Source organism: Podarcis muralis, chromosome 11 (genome assembly GCF_964188315.1).
Source record: "Podarcis muralis chromosome 11, rPodMur119.hap1.1, whole genome shotgun sequence".
Lineage (NCBI taxonomy): Eukaryota > Metazoa > Chordata > Lepidosauria > Squamata > Lacertidae > Podarcis > Podarcis muralis.
In genome coordinates, this window is record NC_135665.1 from 1663316 (window position 1) to 1686523 (window position 23208).

Consider the following 23208-nt stretch of genomic DNA (forward strand, 5'->3'; position numbering starts at 1 on the left):
ACTGGGAAAACCATGGCTTTAACTATATGGACCTTTGTTGGTAAGGTGATGTCTCTGCTTTTTAAGATGCTGTCTAGGTTTGCCATCGCCTTTCTCCCAAGGAGCAGGCGTCTTTTAATTTCGTGACTGCTGTCACCATCTGCAGTGATCATGGAGCCCAAGAAAGTAAAATCTCTCACTGTCTCCATTTCTTCCCCTTCTATTTGCCAGGAGGTGATGGGCCCAGTGGCCATGATCTTCGTTTTTTTGATGTTGAGCTTCAGACCATATTTTGCGCTCTCCTCTCTCACCCTCATTAAAAGGTTATTTAATTCCTCCTCACTTTCTGCCATCAAGGTTGTGTCATCTGAATATCTGAGGTTGCTGATATTTCTTCCAGCAATCTTAATTCCGGCTAGGGATTCATCCAGCCCAGCCTTTTGCATGATGAATTCTGCATATAAGTTAAATAAGCAGGGAGACAATATACAGCCTTGTCGTACTCCTTTCCCAATTTTGAACCAATCAGTTGTTCCATATCCAGTCCTAACTGTAGCTTCTTGTCCCACATAGAGATTTCTCAGGAGACAGATGAGGTGATCAGGCACTCCCATTTCTTTAAGAACTTGCCATAGTTTGCTGTGGTCGACACAGTCAAAGGCTTTTGCATAGTCAATGAAGCAGAAGTAGATGTCTTTCTGGACTTTGGGACTACTTTAGGATATTGTTAATTGACTCATTAGTAAGCTTTCTGTTCTCAGAATGGAGCCTTAGCAGCTGCTTTGCATGCAGATAGTGCCAGATCCAACTCTAGCATCTCCAGTAGAACTAGCAAAGATTTGCCACCTGGAAGCTTGGAGAAGCTCCACCAAACAGTGTTGACAATCCAGAGCAAGATGAATAATGGTCTGACTATATAGATGAATAAGGTAGCTTCCTACATTCTAGAGCAGGCTTCCTCAACCTTGGCCCTGCAGATGTTTTTGGCCTGCAACTCCCATGATCCCTAGCTAGCAGGACCAGTGGTCAGGGCTGCTGGGAATTGTAGTCTCAAAACATACGGAGGGCTGAGGTTGAGGAAGCCCGTTCTAGAGTCTGGCCCAGTTACAAAGTCTACCCCCAGTCACCTGCTGATACAGGATGCGCAAGAGGGTGTTCTCCTTTCCAATAAGTTCTACAAGGAGATTTAAGAATCTCAGAATGGGTCCTTATTCTAAATTTTCACTTTATAGCAACCTGTATTATAAACCCTGTAAGGATGACACTGTAAAAAGTAGCCGTCTCTTCAAAATAATAGACCCAGGGGCAGAGAATGGGGTGCGGTGTGGGTGGGCCACTGAGGAGGGTGACAAAATGCTGGGTGGCACTTACCACGGGGCCTGCAGCACGCCCGAGCCACGCGGTGGTTTGGGTGCCCGCAGGTTCCGCGCTGCCCCAAAGGGTCTGCCCACCGCCTGCCCCTCAGCTGTAGGGCGGCTGAGGGGGAGCAAGCAGGCAGACTGCTCGGAGCGTCCTGCCCTGACTGGCCCTGCCCCTGGGCGCAGGGTAAGCGCGCCACCCCAGGCGCCCAATCAGCTTACTCCACCGCTGAACAGACCTACGCATATCTAACAGATGCATAATGCCGCCATCTAATTCTCAGTGCTACTTCACACATTACTAAGAACGCATTTCTGATTGTCTACCATCTGCCTATGCAGCTATCATTATAACACACAGAAGGAAGACATTTATCTTAAAATGTGCCAATCAAAGCTCCCAATTGTGCATTTTTACTGCCTGCTTCCAGACATATGACTCCCCTCCATATGCCATGGTGGTCCCTATGGAGACACAGATGGAGAAAAAGGACACATATTTCCTTTAATATGTGGTGGGCCCTGTAGTAATTATCAAATAATTTAAAAAGCAGAGAAAGTGTTGCATGCTTTTATTATTTTTAACAGCATTTTGAATTTGTTCAGCGTGTTGACCTCAATAATTGTCATCTTTGAAACTGAGGATATAAATATATTTTCTTATACATTAATCAAATTCCAGAGCAAAATTTAAAAGTTGAGACCTTAGGAGCTAAACACCCATCTATCTATACCTGAAGGAGCATCTCCACCCCCATCGTTCTGCCCGGACACTGAGGTCCAGTTCTGAGGGCCTTCTGGCGGTTCCCTCACTAAGAGAAGCAAAGCTACAGGGAACCAGGCAGAGGGCCTTCTCGGTAGTGGCACCCGGCCTGTGGAACACCCTCCCACCAGATGTCAAAGAGAACAACAACTACCTGACATTTAGAAGGCATCTGAAGGCAGCCCTGTTCAGGGAAGTTTTTAATGTGTGACATTTTAATGTATTTTTAATTTTTGTTGGAAGCCGCCCAGAGTGGCTGGGGAAACCCAACCAGATGGGTGGGGTACAAATAATAAATTATCATCATAATACGATATACGATACGATATCGTTATTGTCATTGTCCCTTGCGGAACAATGAAATTGAAAAACTACATAAAACTACATAAAAACTACATAAAACTACCACGAAACTACATAAAACTACATAAAAACTACATAAAACCTACAAAAAACATTCAAAAACCCCTAAAAACTCTAAAACCCCATTTTAAAATACCTTATACTACAGAGACCCCTTATGCTGCGTTTAGAACCAGAATTGCATTAGCGTAGAAACTGTTTCTCAGGCGGCTAGTCCTGGCCTTTATAACCCTATACCTTCTTCCAGAAGGCAGAAGCTGAAAGAGATCATTTCCGGGGTGCGTACTGTCATGTGCTATCTCTGCAGCTTTCTTATGGCACCTGGCAGCATAGATTTAATCTAAGGTGGGAAGAGTGCACCCAATAATTCTCTCTGCAGTCTTTACAACCCTGGATAGCATTGTTTTTTCCCTGGCTGTGCAGCTCCCAAGCCACACGCACAGACCATAAGTTAGTACGCTCTCCACAGTGCAATGGTAGAATGCCATCAACAGGTCCTTTGAGAGATTGTTTTTCCGGAGGATTCTCAGAAAATATAACCTCTGCTGTGCTCTCTTCACCAGGTCTTTGCTGTTCTCTCCCCAGGTTAGGTCGTCTCTCAACTCCATTCCCAGAAATCGAAACACTGAGACCTGTTCCACGCACTTCCCCTCAATAATAAGTGGCTGAATATTCAATTTGCATTTCCTAAAGTCCACAATGATCTCTTTTGTTTTCTTTAAGTTAAGCAGTAAGTTGTTTTTCCTGCACCACTCCCCCAACTGCTCAACTTCCTTCCTATAGGCCGTCTCCCCCTCTCCAGCCGTAATTAAACCAACCACCGTTGTATCATCTGCGAACTTAATGGTCTTATTACTGGGGTATTTGGGGGCACAGTCAGCTGTATAGAGCGTGTATAAAAGCGGGCTCAACATGCACCCCTGCGGCGTCCCCGTATTCGTGATGAGATCCGCAGAGACGTGGGAAACCAAGCTGACCCTCTGGGAACGGTTTGATAGAAAGTCTAATATCCACCTGCACAAACATGGTGGAAGTCCCAGGTCTAATAATTTGGGCACCAATCTATGCGGAAGAATAGTTTTAAATGCAGAACTAAAGTCTACAAATAAAATCTCGCATAGTTCCCTTGCTTCTCCAAATGAGTCAGGACAGCATGTAAAGCCATTGCCACAGCATCCTCTGTGGATCTCTTTGCCTTGTACGCAAACTGGTAAGGGTCAAGTCCCACTGGCAGACAAGATAAGATGCGGTTCCTCACCAGTTTTTCGAAACATTTCATTATAATGGGTGTCAACGCCACAGGGCGAAAATCATTCAGACTGTCTATCTTTGATATTTTTGGCAGGGGTATGATGGTAGCGGATTTCAGACAGGGTGGAACAGTGGCTTGGGCCAGAGACTGGTTAAAAATCTTCGTAAAGATTCCTGCCAGTTGGTCCGAACAATCTCTTAGCACCCTGCCAGCCACCCCATCCAAGCCAATAGCCTTCCTCGTGTTTACCTCCTTTAATATTCGCCTCACTTCTCCCTCTTCCACCCTGGCAGCATTTCCTGTAAGTAGTGACGCCAATAGCTCTGGCATCCCTGTTGGAGTCACTGTTGGTGTCACCTCAAATCGGGCAAAGAAGGTATTCAACTCTCCCACCAAGGAAGCAGTACCCTCTACCACTGATGAATTCCTTGATTTATAACCAGACAGATGCTGGACTCCCTGCCACATTTGTCTAGTATCATGATTTCTCAGATGGTCCTCAATTTTTCCTCTGTACTCCGCTTTTGCTTTCCTGATACCCCTCTTCAAGTTTGCTCTTTCTATGCCATATAATACCCGGTCCCCAGTTCTAAAAGCAGAATCATCACCACAGATCTGAAATGGGATCTTACACAAGTTATTTTAACTAGTAAAAGACATCCATGCTAATGATCCAGAGGGTTTCCCCCCCCCCCTTCCCTCTCTCCCAATTTGCCCATTTTGGCTAATGATTCATAGAATTGTGGAGTTGGAAGGGACTCTGAAGGTAATCCAGCTCAACCCTCTCCAATGCAGAAATCTCAGCTAGATCACCCACCACCGAGGCCATCATGACACGAAACAACTATCTGAAATCCCATGAAGAGAGGGATACTGCCAAAGTACATTAACGCCGAACCATTAAAAAGGGAAATGTGCTTTAGAGACCAACACTGCCATCTTCTTCGGGCAGAAGCACTGGCAAATCTCCATGGCGGAGGGCCGCCTTCTCTCGCGCTGTCTCTAACAAAAGGCAGTTGGGGCTTGGAAGGGAAAGCTTTGAAACCAGGCGCGCACGCAGAGAACTGAGACCTGCCCCCCCCCCGCCATGCTTAGACTCCGAAGGCGGCTCTCTTGGCTGCATTGGCGAGGATGTTCTAGATTCTCTGGCTCTTGGCTCCCCTCCCGGGAGGGCGGACTCACATGTGCGGGTTGCGCTGGAAGGCGTTGCGCAGGTCCTTCAGCACGCGCTGCACCAGCACCGCCACCTCCTCCGGGGACTCGGCCATGGCGGGCCGCCGCCGCCGCCGCCTCCTTCGCCTTGGCCTCCTTCTCGGCTCTGGCGCGGGCAGAGGCGGGCCGGGAAAGCCGAGCGCATCCGGGTCAGCGGCGCCGCGGGGCGGAGCGCCGAGCTCGGGGAAGCCAGGAGGGAGCGCCACTAAGGACGGCGGCGCCGCGGTCGCTCCGCCAAAGGCTTCCCTCGGGGCAGAGAGCGGGTCCGTCCCTCCCGAGAGGAAGCCGCCTCGCACGGCCGCCGCCCCAGCCGGCTGCCCGCCTGCCTGCCCGTCTCCCGGCCGGGTTGCGGGCCAGGGGTCCCGCGGCAGAGACGGGCGGGGCTTCCCCGAAGAGGCTTCGTTGGCCGGGGGACCCCTCCCGGCTTCCCTGGACAGCGGAGCCGGATCCCGGCCCCCTCCCGCTCCTCCTCCGCCCGGGGAACGGGGCTGCTCTTCCCCAAGGCAGGGATTCTGTCGGGCACAGCTCTGCATCCCTGTCCCAATCAAAATCCTAGCCTTTATTTCCCCCCCCCCCAAAAAAAATCTATGACAGTATTTAACTGCACGCCTGCTTCGTATTGCAGTCTTGCCTGGAAATCACAGCCAGTGCAAGGTGCAATCTTGCCCATTCTGTTTCAGAGCAATACATTTCAATGTGCTTACTGGGGGGAAGTTGCCATTAGCATGCTCAAGTCTTTCACAATGTACCCTGGAATTGAGTTGGGGATTGGGGTTTATTTAATTTTTTAAAATGAATTTTGTATACTACAAATCCATATAATTCAGGGCGCTTCACAAGATAAATTATGAACAGTTACATCTGGGGAAGAATCTTTGTCACTGTCTATCTGGCCGACACAGCCCATGACTGGGGCTTGAGCCCACGGAAGGGATCCCCTTGTACAACGGAAGGCTGCGCCGGGAGGAATTGCAGGGCAAACAGAGATCTGCTGTAGCTGCCCGGACACCTAGTGATCCCTTCAAGGGACTGGGCAGGTGAAAGCATCCGCTTACTCATGTGACGCGCAGGGAATCCCCTTACACAAGGAGTTAATTTAGTCCGAAATGCTGCATCCCTTTGAGCCTTGGTTGAATTTAGGCCCTACATCCAGCAACCTGCATATAGCAATGAAGCGATCGACACAACAGTGCCTCTGTGCATGTGCAGAGTGAATTTCATTCGCCAGTGAGTATTACCACAACACAACCAGCCTGGGATGCGCGCAGGCTTCTCACGCAAAGGGTGTTTTTACCAAGTATTCCTACCACACCGAGGTGATTCTATCTTTCAGAGCAGCAGCTCCACAGGCTTTGCTGGGGCTCTGCTCAAGAAGGCTGCTGCCTCGGGTCGCTTGCCTGGCAGGGCCTTTGCCCCCCCCCCCCGTGGAATAAAAAGTTCCGGTCTCGGGGCGGAGCGACCGCGAAGCCTCTGTGGTTGCCCGGGCGACCAGGCGCGGCGAGGAGGCCCCTGAGGCGGCCGCGATGGAGCTGGGCCCTCCGGACGTGATGGAGCGGCGGGGAGCCCTGACGCTGCGCTCGCCCTGCGCCGACTACGGGAGGCCCACGCTGGTGCACCGCTGGTGAGGGAAAGGCTCCCGGAGGCGACGGCGGGGTGAGCGTGGGCTGGGGGAAAGGCCTGCTCGAGAGACGGGTTTTCCCATTCCGCTTCCACGTGCATGTTCTGGCGCAGCCTGTGGTTGAAAGGGTTTCAATTGTGTAGTGCTTCAAGTAACACCCAAAAAACTCTGAAAGTGCCCCCCCCCGAAATGTGATGGATCGTGCGCATCTGGGTAGGAGTCTGTTGTGTGTGCTTCTTTGGTAGCACCCATCTAGCTTATTACCGTTGTGTTTTGTTTTTTAAGGTACTACAAGAGAGAAGCAGAACCTAAGGACTATGACATACATGAAATTCCTTTGGGCTCTAAAAACTTATGTCGCTCTACCTACTGGCGACTTGGAACCATAGATGAGGTAAGAAAGCGTCTTTCCTCTTTCATGCCTATAAACAGGTCAGGAGTATAACTTTAATTAGCTGTCAAAATATTATTCCTTGTATTTGAATATGAAGAATAATTAGAAATATTTTTAAAACAAATTTCAGTAGCAATATAACTTATTTAAAATTGTCTTAGTTTCAAAAGCTGGTTGTTGTATGGAATGGGAAGGATTGTGTGACTGAAAAAAAGTCTTAATACAGTAGCCCAATCCTATGCGGGTGGCGCTGTGCTCCAAACAACTGAGCCTGTTGGGCTTGCCGATCAGAAGGTCGGCGGTTCGAATCCCCACGACAGGGTGAGCTCCTGTTGTTCGGTCCCTGCTCCCGCCAACCTAGCAGTTCAAAAGCACGTCCAAGTGCAAGTAGATAAATACCTACTTCTCTGGCGGGAAGGTAAACGGCGTTTCCGTGTGCTGCTCGGGTTCGCCAGAAGGTGCTTAGTATTCTCCTTTCATGCATGATACATGATGTTGTATGTGTAAAAGAGCCATCAGAAACCAGCAGGCAGAACTTTCCAATAACCAGCCCATCTAAATGCAATTACTTTTTTATATTGTTTTTTGTTTTTATTGAAGATTTTCTTGGGTAACAGAAGTACATACAGCATCTCTGCTTTAGGTTCTAAGAGTCCTTTCTGCGGATGTTACACTAGTGGCCAAAATTGTGGAAACCTTTTTGAAAAAGTGTATTTCCGAGGTTTGATGGCTCATAACACCCCACCACTTAATGGATCCAAATGGTTTCCAGAGAGTGGTAGGGGATGTTTTATACTATGCTGATGGCCTTTCAGATGGTGGCCGGCTGGAATGCGGAGTTAACCAGGGCTATTGACTGTCTGGCTCCGAAGCGCCCTCTCCGATTGCATGGAGCCCAGACAGCTCTGCTGAAGAATTGAAAGACTGTGCCTACGTGACAGAAGAAAATTATCTGGGTGTATATAAGATGACATGGTGCAATGTAATGTGAAGTTGAGTGCAAGGACTGTTTGGTGCAGACTTTAGGAATATGGTCTAAATCCTAGAATTCCAAGGAAAAAGCCATTTTTATCTCTTAAACAAAGGTTTAAAAGATTAAACTGAGCTAAAACCCATGTTAATTGGACGGTGGAATAATGGGACAGTGTTATTTGGAGTGATGGGACCAAAATGTCCTTGCCTGGTAGTGATGGCATGAAATGCATGAGGAGAATTGGAGATTTACATCCTACTTACATTACACTTACAGTGAAACACTCAGGTATGTGTTGTAATCTGGGGTTGTATGACAGCAAAAGGTTTGGGCAGAATTTGCATCATTAATGGGAATGTAAATGCCCCCAAATACATAGCCCAGACCTTAACCCAATTGAAAATCTATGGAGCCAGCAATACAAACCCAATTAATAGAGGCAATAATTCAATCTTGGTTTCAAATTATTACAGCTGCAGAACGAAAAAACTTGGTTCCCTCCATGGGAAGGCGTTGTAAGACCATAATTAAAGCTAAAGATTACCCAACTAAGTATTCACTGACATGGTGATAATTTTTGTATAATTTTTTTAAATTAATTTTCAGTTAATAACATTCCAATTGGTAACAAATCAAACTGACTCTTGCCGCATCATAATACAAACAGTAAAGCCAATTATACTTTCCAAATTAAAATTTTCAAGAGCACTTCCCATGTTCTGGCTGTTGGGAGAATGTTTATTTCCCTTGTTCCTGCTTTCTTTTATTTTTTCCAATTTCATAATTCCAATCTTATCCCATTGTCTTATATCACATTCACTGCTGTATGATTTTCAAGCGCGTTTAGCAAATCCATATGTCTATTATCATGCAAGAGGCATTTTATTTTGTGTTGTTATCCATCGATTGGTTTTCAGCACAGTCCCCCCTGGTGGCCCCCCCTTTTTATTCCACAGTCTTATTGTCAAGGGTTCTGGGCTCTCTTCCAGCTCTCCTTCTTTTAGTAAGATTTATGGCACAGCAATCTTTCAGGTCTTTTAACGAGCTGATGTTTCAAATATGAGTCTTGCGTAGAAAAGCAGGGCCATAGGGTATATTGCACAATCAGTAATTGTTAGGTTCCTCTGAAATCCAAGCTTGCTCTCCCTGGGCCCTAGGGAAAGCTCGCGAGGATCAAAGATTCATCCTCACTTTGACATTAATCCATATATAACAATAATCCATGCAAGCAAATGCAGTTTTTTGTGTGAAAAATTCCCCAATTATAATCCATCGATTATCTTCAGCCTCTCCTGGAGGGGAGGCCGTTTCTTTTTCTCCTGCACCACAGCCTGCGCCCTTTTCTCAACCCGAGCCACATGTATATCTGATCTTGTTTTTGCCAGTTCTAATTCATAGAATCATAGAGTTGGAAGAGACCACAAGGGCCATCGAGTCCAACCCCCTGCCAAGCAGGAAACACCATCAGAGCATTCCTGACATATGGTTGTCAAGCCTCTGCTTAAAGACCTCCAAAGACGGAGACTCCACCACACTCCTTGGCAGCAAATTCCACTGTCGGACAGCTCTTACTGTCAGGAAGTTCTTCCTAATGTTTATGTGGAATCTTCTTTCTTGTAGTTTGGATCCATTGCTCCGGGTCCGCTTCTCTGGAGCAGCAGAAAACAACCTTTCTCCCTCCTCTATGTGACATCCTTTTATATATTTGAACATGGCTATCATATCACCCCTTAACCTCCTCTTCTCCAGGCTAAACATGCCCAGCTCCCTTAGCTGTTTCTCATAAGGCATCGTTTCCAGGCCTTTGACCATTTTGGTTGCCCTCCTCTGGACACGTTCCAGTTTGTCAGTGTCCTTCTTGAACTGTGGTGCCCAGAACTGGACACAGTACTCCAGGTGAGGTCTGACCAGAGCAGAATACAGTGGCACTATTACTTCCCTTGATCTAGATGCTATACTATTGATGCAGCCCAGAATTGCATTGGCTTTTTTAGCTGCCGCGTCACACTGTTGGCTCATGTCAAGTTTGTGGTCAACCAAGACTCCTAGATCCTTTTCACATGTACTGCTCTCAAGCCAGGTGTCACCCATCTTGTATTTGTGCCTCTCATTTTTTTTGCCCAAGTGCAATACTTTACATTTCTCCCTGTTAAAGTTCATCTTGTTTGTTTTGGCCCAGTTCTCTAATCTGTCAAGGTCGTTTTGAAGTGTGATCCTGTCCTCTGGGGTGTTAGCCACCCCTCCCAGTTTGGTGTCATCTGCAAATTTGATCAGGATGCCCTTGAGTCCATCATCCAAGTCGTTGATAAAGATGTTGAATAAGACCGGGCCCAAGACAGAACCCTGTGGCACCCCACTAGTCACTCTTCTCCAGGATGAAGAGGAACCATTGATGAGCACCCTTTGGGTTCGGTCAGTCAGCCAGTTACAAATCCACTGAGTGGTAGCATAGTCAAGTCCGCATTTTACCAGCTTCTTTACAAGAATATCATGGGGCACCTTGTCAAATGCCTTGCTGAAATCAAGGTAGGCTACATCCACTGCGTTCCCTTCATCTACCAGGGTTGTAATTCTGTCAAAAAACAAGATCAGGTTAGTCTGACATGACTTATTTTTCAGAAATCCATGCTGACTATTGGTGATCACAGCATTCCTTTCTAGGTGCTCACAGACTGTTTGCTTAATGATCTGCTCCAGAATCTTCCCTGGTATTGATGTCAGACTGACTGGGCGATAATTATTTGGGTCCTCTCTTTTCCCCTTTTTGAAAATAGGGACAACATTTGCCCTCCTCCAGTCTGCCGGGACTTCACCTGTAATTGGAGCTCTCCACAGAGGACCGTGCGATCAAGCATCAAATTCTCCAATTTTACCATTCCTCCTGCATTTCATTTAGATAGTTGATTCTTTCTTGGTGAGGTTTGCCAAATCATGAAGTAACAAATGTAGAAATATAGAAACAGAAACTACCGCTCACCTCACTTAAATCACAGCACAACAAAAAGTCTTTTTCAGATCAAAGCCTTGGCACCCAGTGACTGATTTATTTAGCAGGTCTTTTTTATTGCCTTCATTCCAGAACACGCCTGTTTCTTAGTCTGAATTTTAATAGTTTTTTGAGGAACAGGGATCCTCCCGCTCATGGCGATGACTCTGGAGAGTTTCCAGTTTGTACAGTGCTCAGTGTCCCTGCCCCTGCATTCTGTAGTGAGCGGCAGTTATTGGACGAGGTGATGGCAAGCCCCCCTACCCTGGGGGGTGGGTCGGCAGGGATAATATGCCATGGCAGGAAAATGGTGAGAATTTTTGTATATCTAATTTTTTCTATGTGTTTCACATTTCTTCTTTATGACTTCTGTTGTAATAAATAATCCTTCATAAAAGTTATTGCATTGCATTCTTCATTGAATTATCTTTCCATTGATATATAACTTTATGGTATTACTCCAAAAAGTGGTGTTATAAGCCATCAAACCTCAGAAATACAGTTTTTCCAACAGGTTTCTACAATGTCGACCACTAGTGTACTTTTGATGTGAGACACCAAAGTTATAGAGAGTATGAGGTTGAGGGAGAAAAGATGTACGGGGGTGGGGTAGTGAACTTTCATTATTTTACATCATGTACATGCAAGATTTTTGTGTCAGTGTCATGTGGGTAGGTTCTTTATCCATTCATTGATTAGTTTTCATTGGCGGTGGGAGATGGAGACCATTCACACATGAGTCAACTGTTTGGGCTCGTCCACACTTTCGCTTATGTCATGACTAGAAAGCATGCATCCAAGCAGTTTTCCAGTTGACCAGAGCTTTCTAGGCACGGAAATCCGAGTGATTTCCCCCGTGCCTTACCTCCAGGGAAAACCAGAATTGCTATTTGTTCCAGTTGAGTGCTAAACAGCGGTTTTCCCCAGGGGAAGCAGTGGGAGAAGGGGAAGTGTGGATAAGCCCTGAGTGTTGATTCAACAAATAATAATTATTATAAATGTAGTACAAACCAGGTGAAGTTGGAAGGGTGAATAAGATGCAGGAGCAGCCTGCTGGGAACGTGAAAGCCAGCATAATTCTTAAAGCAGAGAGTTGCAGAGTTTAGCACACCTTGATTTTCATGGAATCAGATTAATCTGAATATACTCCTTGCTTAACTTTCTGAGGCCAGTTTAAATCAAATCCAAAAACTGATATTATAGTATTATAGCAGTTGATACAAACCTATACACTGATTTAATTGTAAGTGAATTAAAATGGTACCTCCGGTTGCGGACGGGATCTGTTCTGGAGGTCCAGTTTGATCCCAAGGTTTCCACAACCCGAGGACCGCTTCTGCACGTGCACATGCGGCGAAACCCATAAAATACTTCCAGGTTTGCCGCGCGTGCATCCCAAAGTTTACGTAACCAGAGGGTTACGTAAACGGAGGTACGACTGTATTAACGTATGTCTTGACCATATAGTTGGTGGTAGAGCCATCATGCAAGAATAGTATACCTTTTATCAATTCATTCAACTAAATGGGTGTGTGGGTCGTGCCAGTTTTAAAGTATTGATATATAAAATAGCTGTTCTGCAATATTCTGTCACATTCTGATCCTCCAAACCTCAAAAAAGCAGAGGGCAGCCAATATGATATGCAGATTATTAGATTATTTCCTCTCTAATCAAAAGCTCCCTAAGGTGTGGAAATATTATTTATTTTCAACATGATTGGAATCAGTTTCTTAATTGCTGTGGTGGACTCATTCCTTACATGCATCTCTTGGAAGCAAATTCAACTCACAGCATAATGGATCTAAGGCCAAGGAGGTGGAAGGGATTTCTGTAACTCCTTGCCCTCCCATGAAATCATTGACACAGGCCAAGGAAGGATGGGGTTCGGCTTGCTTCTAGAAACCTATCCATGTCTTATGCTTGTCAGGCTAGATAGGTCATGGTAAGTTTGATGGGGCTACACGGTTGGATCAGTAAGGTAGAGGAGTGAGGCAGGGGTGAAGCATGAGGAGGAGGAGGAGAAGTATAATGGCAGGATCAGGAACTTCTTCCAGAAAAATACTCTACATCCATAAGAATAATTGGCATATAAAAGCACATATAATTTTTCATTACATTTAATAAGTTGACAGCTGGTGTGTTTCTAAAACCCATTCCTTTCTCTGTTACATTTCCATTTAGAAATGGGTAACCACATATGAAGATCATTTGTCTCAACCCTACAGAATTAAAGAATATAAAGAACTAGACATTCGGAAGTCTCTGTTGGATGAAGATAATTTTGAAATAGCTGTTATTGGCAGGTATTTCTGGAAGCTTTTGAATCCATACTCAGTATTCAAATAATACTGCATTATAGGATATAACACATTGTGAATTCCTGTTTTCACCCCCTTTTTCTTCATATCTTACACTATTTGTATGGCAAACATTTGAGTGCCATTAATATTGGATGCCAATAATTTCTACATTTGCTCCAAAGTATCTGTGTTAGAGGTGGTAGTTCATCAAAAGTAGAATGAGAAACTGGCATCCTCCATTAAATTTGTTTAGTTCAGAATTAATGTTGTACCTTGCCTCTTTGTGCTGTTGAGATGGAAAGTTATGCTCTATACTAGAGACATTTGTCAGGATGAGAATAGTTTTGCTCTTCAGCTACTGCTAAGCAGTAAAGTTTAAAAATAAATAAATGTTTGAACCCGTCTGTCACATTTCATCCAGTAGAGAGCAGTAGTGACCACTTGCAAAAATGCCGTGTGGTAACCCTACAGCTGTGTCAAAAGCAACAGCATTTTATTGTAGCATGAAAACATTGTGGCAATAATGTCTCTTAATAACTGAGTTCGATCCAATGACTACTGATCATTTGTTTAACACCCACCCACTCATGGGCATTGAATTCATCATAAAACACTTAATATCTGACTTGCTTAATGCTTTATTGTTTTGCTTGAAGTCTGAAAAACTCTCTTTTTGCAGGGAGACAGGGTTACCTGAAACAGGTCCTGGAGCCGTATTGCCCTGTCACTCTCCAGATCACTTTAAAATGTTAGTACTTGCAAAATTGTAATAACTAGATAATTTATGATCAGATTCTGTACTGCATTTTAAGGGTTGGAAAGATCTATAATGTTCACAGAGAAGTAATTAACAACCACTGTTTTTGCATTGGATAACATGTGACATGTGTGCACTAGTTTCAGTTCCAACATAGTTAATTATTTTAGTGGTTGTATTTTGCATTAGAATATTAATCATATTTTTTATTTTCAAGCAAGGAAAAATACGAACGTTTCCTCTCCATGCTGCTTTGTTAAAACTCTTGTGATATCTTATTTTCCTCTTGAGTTTGCTTCCAATACTTGCATAGGATACTTTGAAACTGCTTAAGAAGACTGGAGTACCCATTTCTTCATTAAATGCATTGGCATAATTTTGTATTTTGAAACACAATGAGAAGTTTTCTGTTGCTTTTGACCATGACCCAGTGAAATATTTCCCTGGCAATTAAGGATTCAGTACCTGGGAATATATGTACAGTATAGGATCTCACTGTAAGTGATGTTAGTGTTATTACTGGAATAGTCCCAAATAAATGGTTGTATGTTCTGTCATAGCACTTCCACTTTCTGTTCATTTGTGTATGCAAAAGAAAATGGATCTGAGGAATAAACCTTGGCTGCACAGTCTGGGTTAGCACGGAGAGAGCTTGTTCACACCATATGCTAAGCCCAGCTTCAGTGCTTTGTGGAAGTAGAAAAGACAGGCGTGGAGCAAACTGGCTGTGAGCTCCTCCCTGGGAACCTGCAGATTTGCATGGTCCCAGGAAGCCATAGTTTGGCTGACCATGGTGTGCAAATCAGGCTTTTAGCTCATGGGTTTATGTAAACATTTTGAGATATTTTTTGAGGAAAGTATAATTTTCTTCTAAAAGGTTTTCTGGCTAGTAACTGATTTTGTCTGCTTTTGTTTTGAATAAAAAAAGCTGCAGTATTTACCTTACTAGAATTACAAGCAATTTATGTTCCAAAACATAAACTTTAAAAATGATTAGCATTGTGACTGAGACTTGAGGAAAGTAGATGACTAGCATTAACATTTGAGAGAGGCTTTGAAACTGAAAACAGCAAATTAAATGACCCTAAACAGAAAGGCAGTGGAGCAGTAAATCAAATCCAGAAGGCCAGTGCTACTTTAAAAAATAAATTGAATTAAATCTGAGAGCAAAGGAGGGCAAGATTATATCCAAGACTGGGGGTTGGACTCAATGGCCCTTGTGGTCCATTCCAACTCTATGATTCTATGAATGTGGCTTCAGTCAGTTGTTTGTACTTATTTCATACATGTATACAGCTGGATTGTTCTTGTATCTGCCTCGTTCATATATCAAGTATAGGGTTGGGTAGGGTCTGATTTCTACATCAAAAGGTGCATATGAGCAAGGAAAGCTAAATATATCTTGTGCTTGGGCACTTTTCTTCACCTGGGTTCCAGTCCTGGAAGTGAATGAGATAAGATTTAAGTGAGGGGCAGAAGGTGGCAGCCCTCTTTAGGGAAGCTTTTAATGTTTAACAGACTACTGTATTTTAAGATGCCCAGAGTGGCTGGGGAAACCCAGCCAGATGGGCAGGGTATAAATAATAAATTTATTATTATTATTATTATTATTATTATTATTATTATTATTATTATTACATATTCTCTTGTAACTTGTTAAAATTGTAAACAGAGACTTTGGGTCAGGGCTGGAAATTCCAGTGTCCACCTACATCAATCCTTGTACTGCCATGGCTGTCCAAATGCCAACTTGGCCCAATCCATTCCTACCCTCCTAAGAGCCATATTCTGAAATTGATTGGCAGCAGTTGTGGGTTTGTTCAATTTTCCTCTAAATCGCTTCAAGAACTTTCCAGCTGTATACATGTATGAAATAAGTACAAACAACTGACTGTTCATATGAATGTAGTGCTCTGCCTGTGCCATCCTCTCATCCATATAGGGATGCCAAGGGCCATGAGAACTGTCCCAGCAAAAAAGCAGTGCTTTGGAAAACTCATATCTGGAACTGTTCTGCTGTGGGCTGTGTTGGTGAACTGGGCCATCAGCTTTGGGATTCTCCAGTTAAAAACAGGCTGAGAATAGATCAACTTCTGTCAGAAAATTCCAGTCGAGTGCAACATGTTATATGACAAATCACAGGAATACTTCTATTTTCATTAGCATGACACTTTTTGGCAGTTCACTGGAAGTATTACTCTTTCTGTGCCTCAGGCATAGCTGCTAAATTTTCCTAGTACTGAAAAACAATTGTGGGGGTTCTGGAAATTAGCAAATCCAAAGGAGAATAAATTCTGTAAAGTATAACTTGACTCTAACAGCTATGCGAACACACACTGAAAATACCTTTTCCCACTACTTTGGTCTTGCTTACTAAAAGATCAACGTTAACTATATCTTTTTAATTGTTTTTCTAAGAGCTTTAGAGACAGACAAGTTAAAAACATTCCACAAAAGCGAGGTATAATATATACTCTCTGTGTTACAGGTTTCTAGATACAACATACCAAACAGATTATGTTCCACCATATGACTATGAACCATATGTAAGTATAAGAGCAGAATGGTTGCTTTCTACCATGCTTTACATCAAGGCCTTCATGTGTAGAACAGTAGCCATTCAGAGGTTGTTTCAAACAGGCTCTACCAGGTAAATGAAATATATAGATTCACCCCAAGATAGTCAATTTTACATATATTACATAGCAATGAAATTGGATAGCAGCCCAGTTTGCACATAACATTAAGCCATACCATGGGTATGTGTGAATGAGAAAGCATGTGGGAACTCAAAGCAACAGTTTGAGGCCCTTGCTCCTCCCTGATCATGCTGCTGCCACACTACCTAGTGCTGAGTAATTGTTGGCCTTAACCTAATGTCCAGACTCAGGCCGGTGGCAGAGGTGGGGGGACAGGGGAGGCACCCATTGCCCAAAGTGGTTTCTTCACCCCACCTTATGGGCCAGCCCCACTGTACACACCCTGTGCTGTCCCCAGATCTGCTCTAGAGGGTTAGGGACAAAGTTGGGTGGAGGAAGAAGATTCTGTCATGCAAGGAAAAATCCTTGCGTTGATAGAATGTTAACCTTGGCGCTACCTTGAACACAACCCATAATCTTTAACTGCATTGCAAACCTGGTGTATTATTTGTTGGCCTCTAGTAGCAGTGAGAAATGTTAACTTTACCACTTAAATTGCATTGATTAATTGTGTGTGTGTGGAATACAGAGTTAAGCCAGTAAATGAGAAAGGAAAGTGTGTGGATGAATCATGGCTTGCTCTGGATCCCTTCCTTTACGCGCCAGGGATTTTAGCAGAATGGGAATCATGGCCAGATATTTTTGTAACCATGGCAACTCATAAAGGAAAGTGTTTGTCAGTACACATTTCAACTGTGATCATGATGAACACTCTCTGTCTCTCTCCCTCTCCCCGCCCTTCTGTCTCTCTCATATGCACTTGTCACGGTGTCCCGTCAGACACCACCAGAAGTGGTTGAGTCATTCTGGCCACATGACCCAGAAAGCTGTCTGTGGACAAACACCAGCTTCCTCAGCCTGAAAAGCGAGATGAGTGCCGCAACTCCATAGTTGCCTTTTACTGGACTTAACCGTCCAGGGGTCCTTTTGCTGTTGTTTAGTCATTAGTTGTGTCCGACTCTTTGTGACCCCATGGACCAGAGCACGCCAGGCATTCCTGTCTTCAGGGGTCCTTTACCTTTTACCTTTTTTACCATATGCACATCCTTTGGACATTTTGATCTCATTAAGCATACCAGTGCAAGGTTCTGCTTCAAGTTAATGTGTAAAATGCATTTGCCATTATTAGCATCCTTGGCTCCTCAAGCTCCTTCTAAGCATGCCTAGGCACCCTCTATGTCTCCTCAATCTCTGCTACTATCACATAGTTTCTTGACTATTTAATTTAAAATATTCCTTACTTATGCGTCATACAAAGATTCCAGGAGAGTGTACTTAAGCACAAATAAAAACTAATTAACATAATTTTAAAAATGCAGCAAAATATAACAAGACAAAATCAAATAGAAACCCCAACAAAACCATCTACAATTTTAAAAGGCTAAAATACCTGGGCAAGTAGGAATGGCCCCACCAGTCAACAAAACCAGGTGTGTCTCCTTGGCAAACACATTAAAATGTTGACACATCAGTACAAAAAGACATCTGCTTTATATAACATAATCCACTGAAGAGGGTACCTGGAGCAATACTGGAACATATCTTAAGACGTAGGCATCCTCATATGGCAAGATGCCATTATTCAGGTATTTGGACTCCAAGCCATTTAGGACTTTAAAGTAAGGACCAACACCTTAAATTAGGGTTAGAAGCAAGTAAGCAGTAGATATTTCAAAATAAGTGAAATATGAACAACCTCAGCTATACCTGCCAACACTCTTGCAGCCAGATTTTTCATGAATGGAAGCTTCTGGGGATGTCTTTAAGGGCATCCCCCTGTATAATACATTAGTGATCAAACAGAGAGGTTCCCAGAACACAGATCACCAAAGCAGGACTCCTTATTCAGGAACAGTTGCAGTTGCAAACCAGCCAAAGTTGGTAAAATACACCCTGGGCCACTGAGGATCCAATGCTGGGATCAGGGAATATCTTCAAACTGTGTCTCTACCCTTTCAGGAAGAATGAAATCTCACCCAGATCAGGACAAACACCAATTTTCTGAACCTGAAAACTACCCACTCTCAGTGCCTCCATCTTGTTGAGATTCATGCTGCCAGTTACTGAGTCCAGACACCAATTCGGCTCTTGCATGCCTCACCTGACTCAGATGAGAAAGAGTTGAGTCTCATTGGCCTACTGATGGCCCCTCGCTACAGATGTTGAATGACTTCACCTGTGGAGCTTTGTAGGAACTCAGTGAATTCCCTGCCGTCTTTGCTCTTAAGGCCTGGATGGTGGAAGAGGAAATATTGGGGATCAAGGCAGGGCATGGGCTGTGGTCCTTGTGCTGCGCAGCTCAGACAAGGCATTCATGAGCTGAGGCACTACAGTCTGCTTTGGGACTTTTGTAGGTTCTTCCAGGTTCTCAGTTGTACTGGGGGGCCTCTACAATTTCCTTTCATCAGATTAGGTTCCCCATTGTCAGGCCACATCTTGACAAAACCTCACCAAGAAATAGTCTGTTCAAGACATTGGGCTGACAGAGAAGCCCCTGATTTCCAGACTGTCCACTTTCTGTGGCGTCAAATATACAAGATCCAAAGTGTATCCTGCAGAACGTCATGCGGAAACCATCGTGGTCATGGTGGGCATTAAGTCCCTCCAAGATGGACACAGTGTGAATATTGAAGCCCTCCAGAACAAGCCCCCTTCCCTTCTGGTCCTTCCCCTTTGTTCCTCTTCCTTCAGCTACTCTGTCTCCTGAGTCTCCTGACAATTAGATCCCTTGCTTCCTTAGTCCTAATGTATCCTGCAGGGAATAATAATTTTTCAAAGTAGTTTTTGCAGTTACATCAAAAATTACTGATTTGGTTATACTACTAGAAATACATTGACAGATAATTATGAAATTGTGAAGTTTAATAAGTTAACTGTCTATATTTGGACAACTTTTCTGCTGTACTTTATTGGAAGGAGAATAATAATCATTTCCTTAATAACAATTCAAACAATTTATTTAACTAAAACAATAACATTATAGCATATGTATCCATGTTTGTTAACTGATGTGGTTAAACAATTTAAAAAAAAAACCCACAACCTTAGACTGAGTTTTAGCACACATGAAAAACTTAAATCCTTATTTCCTGATGAATAGCCTTTGGACTATAATGTAACTTAGATAGAAAATTATCTTTAGAAAGATTTTCCCTCCAAAAGCATTTCATTTTAAAAATCCAATTTAAATTTAAAAAACTGATTTTTTTAAAAAATCTGTTTTTTAAACATTTTTTTTGAAAATCATTGATTTTTATCCACCCTGATGCTACTACATCACATAAACTGAGCTATAATGGTAGTAGGGAAATAGCAGAGCTGTTATGTTTCTATTAGCTAGTTATCTTTTTTAAAAAAGGCTTTTTTTCTTTTAAAACAGCAAACATAACCAATGGTTTTTATTGTTGTTTTTAAAACTACCCATCAAACAAGAAATGGCGTGGTATTTACATTTCTTGTCTATAGACTTGGTGGGTTTTTGCTTGAATTCTGGTTTTACATTTATTTATTGAAGCTTCCTTCAAGCTCTAGGCAATGACAACAATGTTAAATACTATTAATTTCAGAAAGCCCTCCTCTAATTTCATGACCCAACAAACATCAGCATCACTTGCAGGGAATAAGGGGGATAAATATCCCCCCCCCAACAAACAGCTCATCTCCATCTACTATCCTTTTTCTAGATCCCTGTAGTACACATAAAGGAAAGATAGCTTTCACGTACAAATTATCTAACTGAATAACAAACTGAACTTTTAAAATAAGACTGCAATCCTAAGCATGCTTACTTGAAAATTAGCATAATCAAAATCAAGAGGATTTACTTTAAATAAAATATGTTTAGGATGAGAAGGATAAAGTGAAATATTTTTCTCTCTGAAATTTACCATGGGATATAGCTTACCCCCAATCCCAGAAATTCACTCCTCCTTCTTTGCTCTTGGTTTTCTGAAAATTATTTTCTGTTGCTGTCACCGGGAATAAAGCTTTAAAAACTGTTTGCTTTGTTGCCCTAGCACAGGCTTCTTCAACATCGGCCCTCCAGATGTTTTTGGCCTACAACTCCCATGATCCCTAGCTAGCAGAACCAGTGGTCAGGGATGCTGGGAATTGTAGTCTCAAAACATCTAGAGGGCCGAGGTTGAGGAAGCCTGCCCTAGCACTGATTTTCAATCTATTTTATCTGCTGTGAAAATGGTAGCTATTCTAAACCAAGACTGTTTAACCAGGGGAGCTAATGGCACAAGGTTTTCTACGGGGGCAACAAGGGCTGTAGCTTAGGGGTGGAGCATCTGCTTCCCATGTAGAAGTTCCAGGTTCAATCCTTGACATCTCCCGGTAGGGCTGGTCATGTCGCCAGCTGAAACTCTGAAAAGCCCCCACCAGTTGACATAGGCAATACTGAGCCAGATGGACCAATTTGGATTCAGTATAAAGCAGCTTCTTGGGTTTTCTAGGTTGTGGCAGAGTTTTGCTTGAAGTGCAAACACAACCATTGCCTCTCTTATCATCAAAAGTGATTTCCCAATTTGCCTTCTGATTAATAAAATGCCCTTGAATGTATTTTCTTTAGATTGAGCTTCAGCCAGATGGCTACTCTGTAGTTCACAGAAAATGTCATTCTCAGTTTACTGACACGGCTGATTACAGAAGACATGGGATCAACACATGGCAAGATGAGAGTGGGTTGTATGGTAATGCAGATCTAAGGCAAAAAGTATTTCCTGTAACTAGCCCTATACGGACAAATGTGAATGAAGATAATTCTTAAGCACTAGCAACTCTACAAAAGTAAAGTCTATCTTTGTATCTGATTATTGTAGAATCATACTGCAAAATAAACAACATTGCAACTTTTAGAATAGTTGGTTATAGAATAAATCCATATACAGTACTTATATAATGGATGTACCAAATTGGGATCCTGTTGTTAACCTGTTCAAAAAAACAAAATAAAAACCCAGATTACTGAAATTCTCTGTGATGGATTAAGCCAACAGATGTCAAGTTAGAGGAATTCTGTAAATTATTGTGCTTTGCTTAGGAAGGAACTGCATGTTACATTAGTTTGGGCTGCTGTCAAAAATAGCAAGTACATTTTAAATTCTCTTATAGCTTTCTGCTTATCCTTCCCACATCCTGCAACATGGTCTGCCATTGACAAGGGGGTCACTTAGTATGAATATATAGTGCTGTGATGATAAGATTTGGTTAGTCATCCTTTTATACACACTGGGGGTGGGGAGTTAATATGCATTTGCCATATTTAGTGAACACCACCTAAAACAGTTGGCCTACTTGCAGGGTCATCTATATCCAATCACTATGTTGGAAGCTGCCCAGAGTGGCTGAGGCAACCCAGTCAGATGGGCAAAGTACAAATAATAAAAATGGTTGTTGTTGTGTACTTGAATGCCCTGATTTTTTACCACCCTCCCTGTACAACTAGTATTTTCAGTAAGTCCCTTCCAAATGCAAGCTTAAGGGCACAATCCTGTGATCCCTGCAATTGGCCATGGCTGCCTCATGGATGTGAAAGCTGCCAAGGGAGGAGTCACCGAAGGAGGTTTGAGGTCTACAGGATCCAAAGCCATCCCTTTTTCTTGGCAAGGAAAGGAAAACACACCAACCCTATATTGGGTGTATTTGTTTTTCCTTCTGTCCCCCACACTGTTGGGATACTGCCAGGGAGACAGAGGCATCAGGCAGGCCCCCAGTCGTCTCTGGACGATCACCGGTCTCCCGTGGAACAGCATCAGTCAATTAGCAACACGAGCTACAGAGACATTCCAAGACCCGTGCACATCCTTTCAGCAGAGTCTCCACAACAAAAGGATGCAGACAGGAGAGCATATTTACAGCTTTATTCAACGTAGTTCAGAACAAAGGAAAAACATGACTGCTTGCCTCCGTGTCCAGGAAAACAGCCAGAACAAAAGCTATATACAAAACGGAAGTTCCCAGCGAGAAGCTGGAAGTAAACAAGTATGTGACACACAACAGCCTGTTCCCTTTTTAAGGTGGAATGGAACTATATCCTAACATCCTCCCCCTTTCCGTGTAACCTGTAGTACCTGTGGTTCAACCCAATTGCAACCTCTGTACATAAACCTTAAGTTGTTCTCTGTTAACAACCTTAGACAACAGATCAGCAGGAATTTCATTTCCTGGCATGTAGGACACCTGAATGATTCCTTTCTGAATACACAAGAGAGTGCATGATGTAACTTAATCTGCAAGTATTTGGTTCTTTGCTTGCAACTCTCTGAGTTCAGCAAAGCCAAACAGGATTTATTGTCTTGATACACCTGTATAGGACATTTTATAGAAACTCTGATGTCCTGAAACAGTTGCATCAACCATTCACAATCCATGAGTGAAAATGACAGGGCATTGAGTTCTGCTTCACAGGAACTTAGGCTTACTGTCGTCTGCTTTTCGCACAGCCAGTCAAAGAGACAATGGTTGTACATGTAGCATACTCCAGAACTGCTTGTACCATCCATGGTGTCACTTCAGAAACTAGCATCTGCAAAGATTTCAAGATCTCCCA

The 23208-nt window shown here is 43.3% G+C and overlaps 2 protein-coding genes across 4 annotated transcripts in view; one reads left to right on the forward strand and one right to left on the reverse strand.

Moving 5' to 3' along the window:
- The window catches only part of PTAR1 (protein prenyltransferase alpha subunit repeat containing 1), a 43404-nt gene extending 38062 nt beyond the window's left edge, over positions 1–5342 (reverse strand). The window contains exon 1 of the mRNA XM_028749547.2: positions 4898–5342. Within this exon, the coding sequence (XP_028605380.2) occupies positions 4898–4983 (86 nt within the window). The 5' untranslated portion in view covers positions 4984–5342. The remainder of the gene's footprint in view (positions 1–4897) is intronic.
- Positions 5343–5481: 139 nt separating this feature from the next.
- On the forward strand, positions 5482–22062 carry CFAP95 (cilia and flagella associated protein 95). Of its 3 annotated transcripts, none has more exons than XM_028749550.2 (6): positions 5482–6154; positions 6831–6939; positions 13081–13202; positions 13879–13947; positions 16445–16502; positions 21229–22062. In XM_028749550.2, exons 1-6 carry the CDS (start codon positions 6129–6131, stop codon positions 21424–21426), a joined length of 582 nt encoding a protein of 193 aa, XP_028605383.2. In that variant the 5' UTR covers positions 5482–6128; the 3' UTR covers positions 21427–22062. The 3 variants fall into 3 exon arrangements, with proteins under 3 accessions (XP_028605383.2, XP_077792065.1, XP_028605381.2); XM_077935939.1 differs by lacking the exons at positions 5482–6154; positions 21229–22062 and adding exons at positions 6378–6548; positions 17436–21222; XM_028749548.2 differs by lacking the exon at positions 5482–6154 and adding an exon at positions 6383–6548 and having other exon boundaries at positions 21229–21629.
- The last annotated feature ends 1146 nt before the right edge of the window (positions 22063–23208 follow it).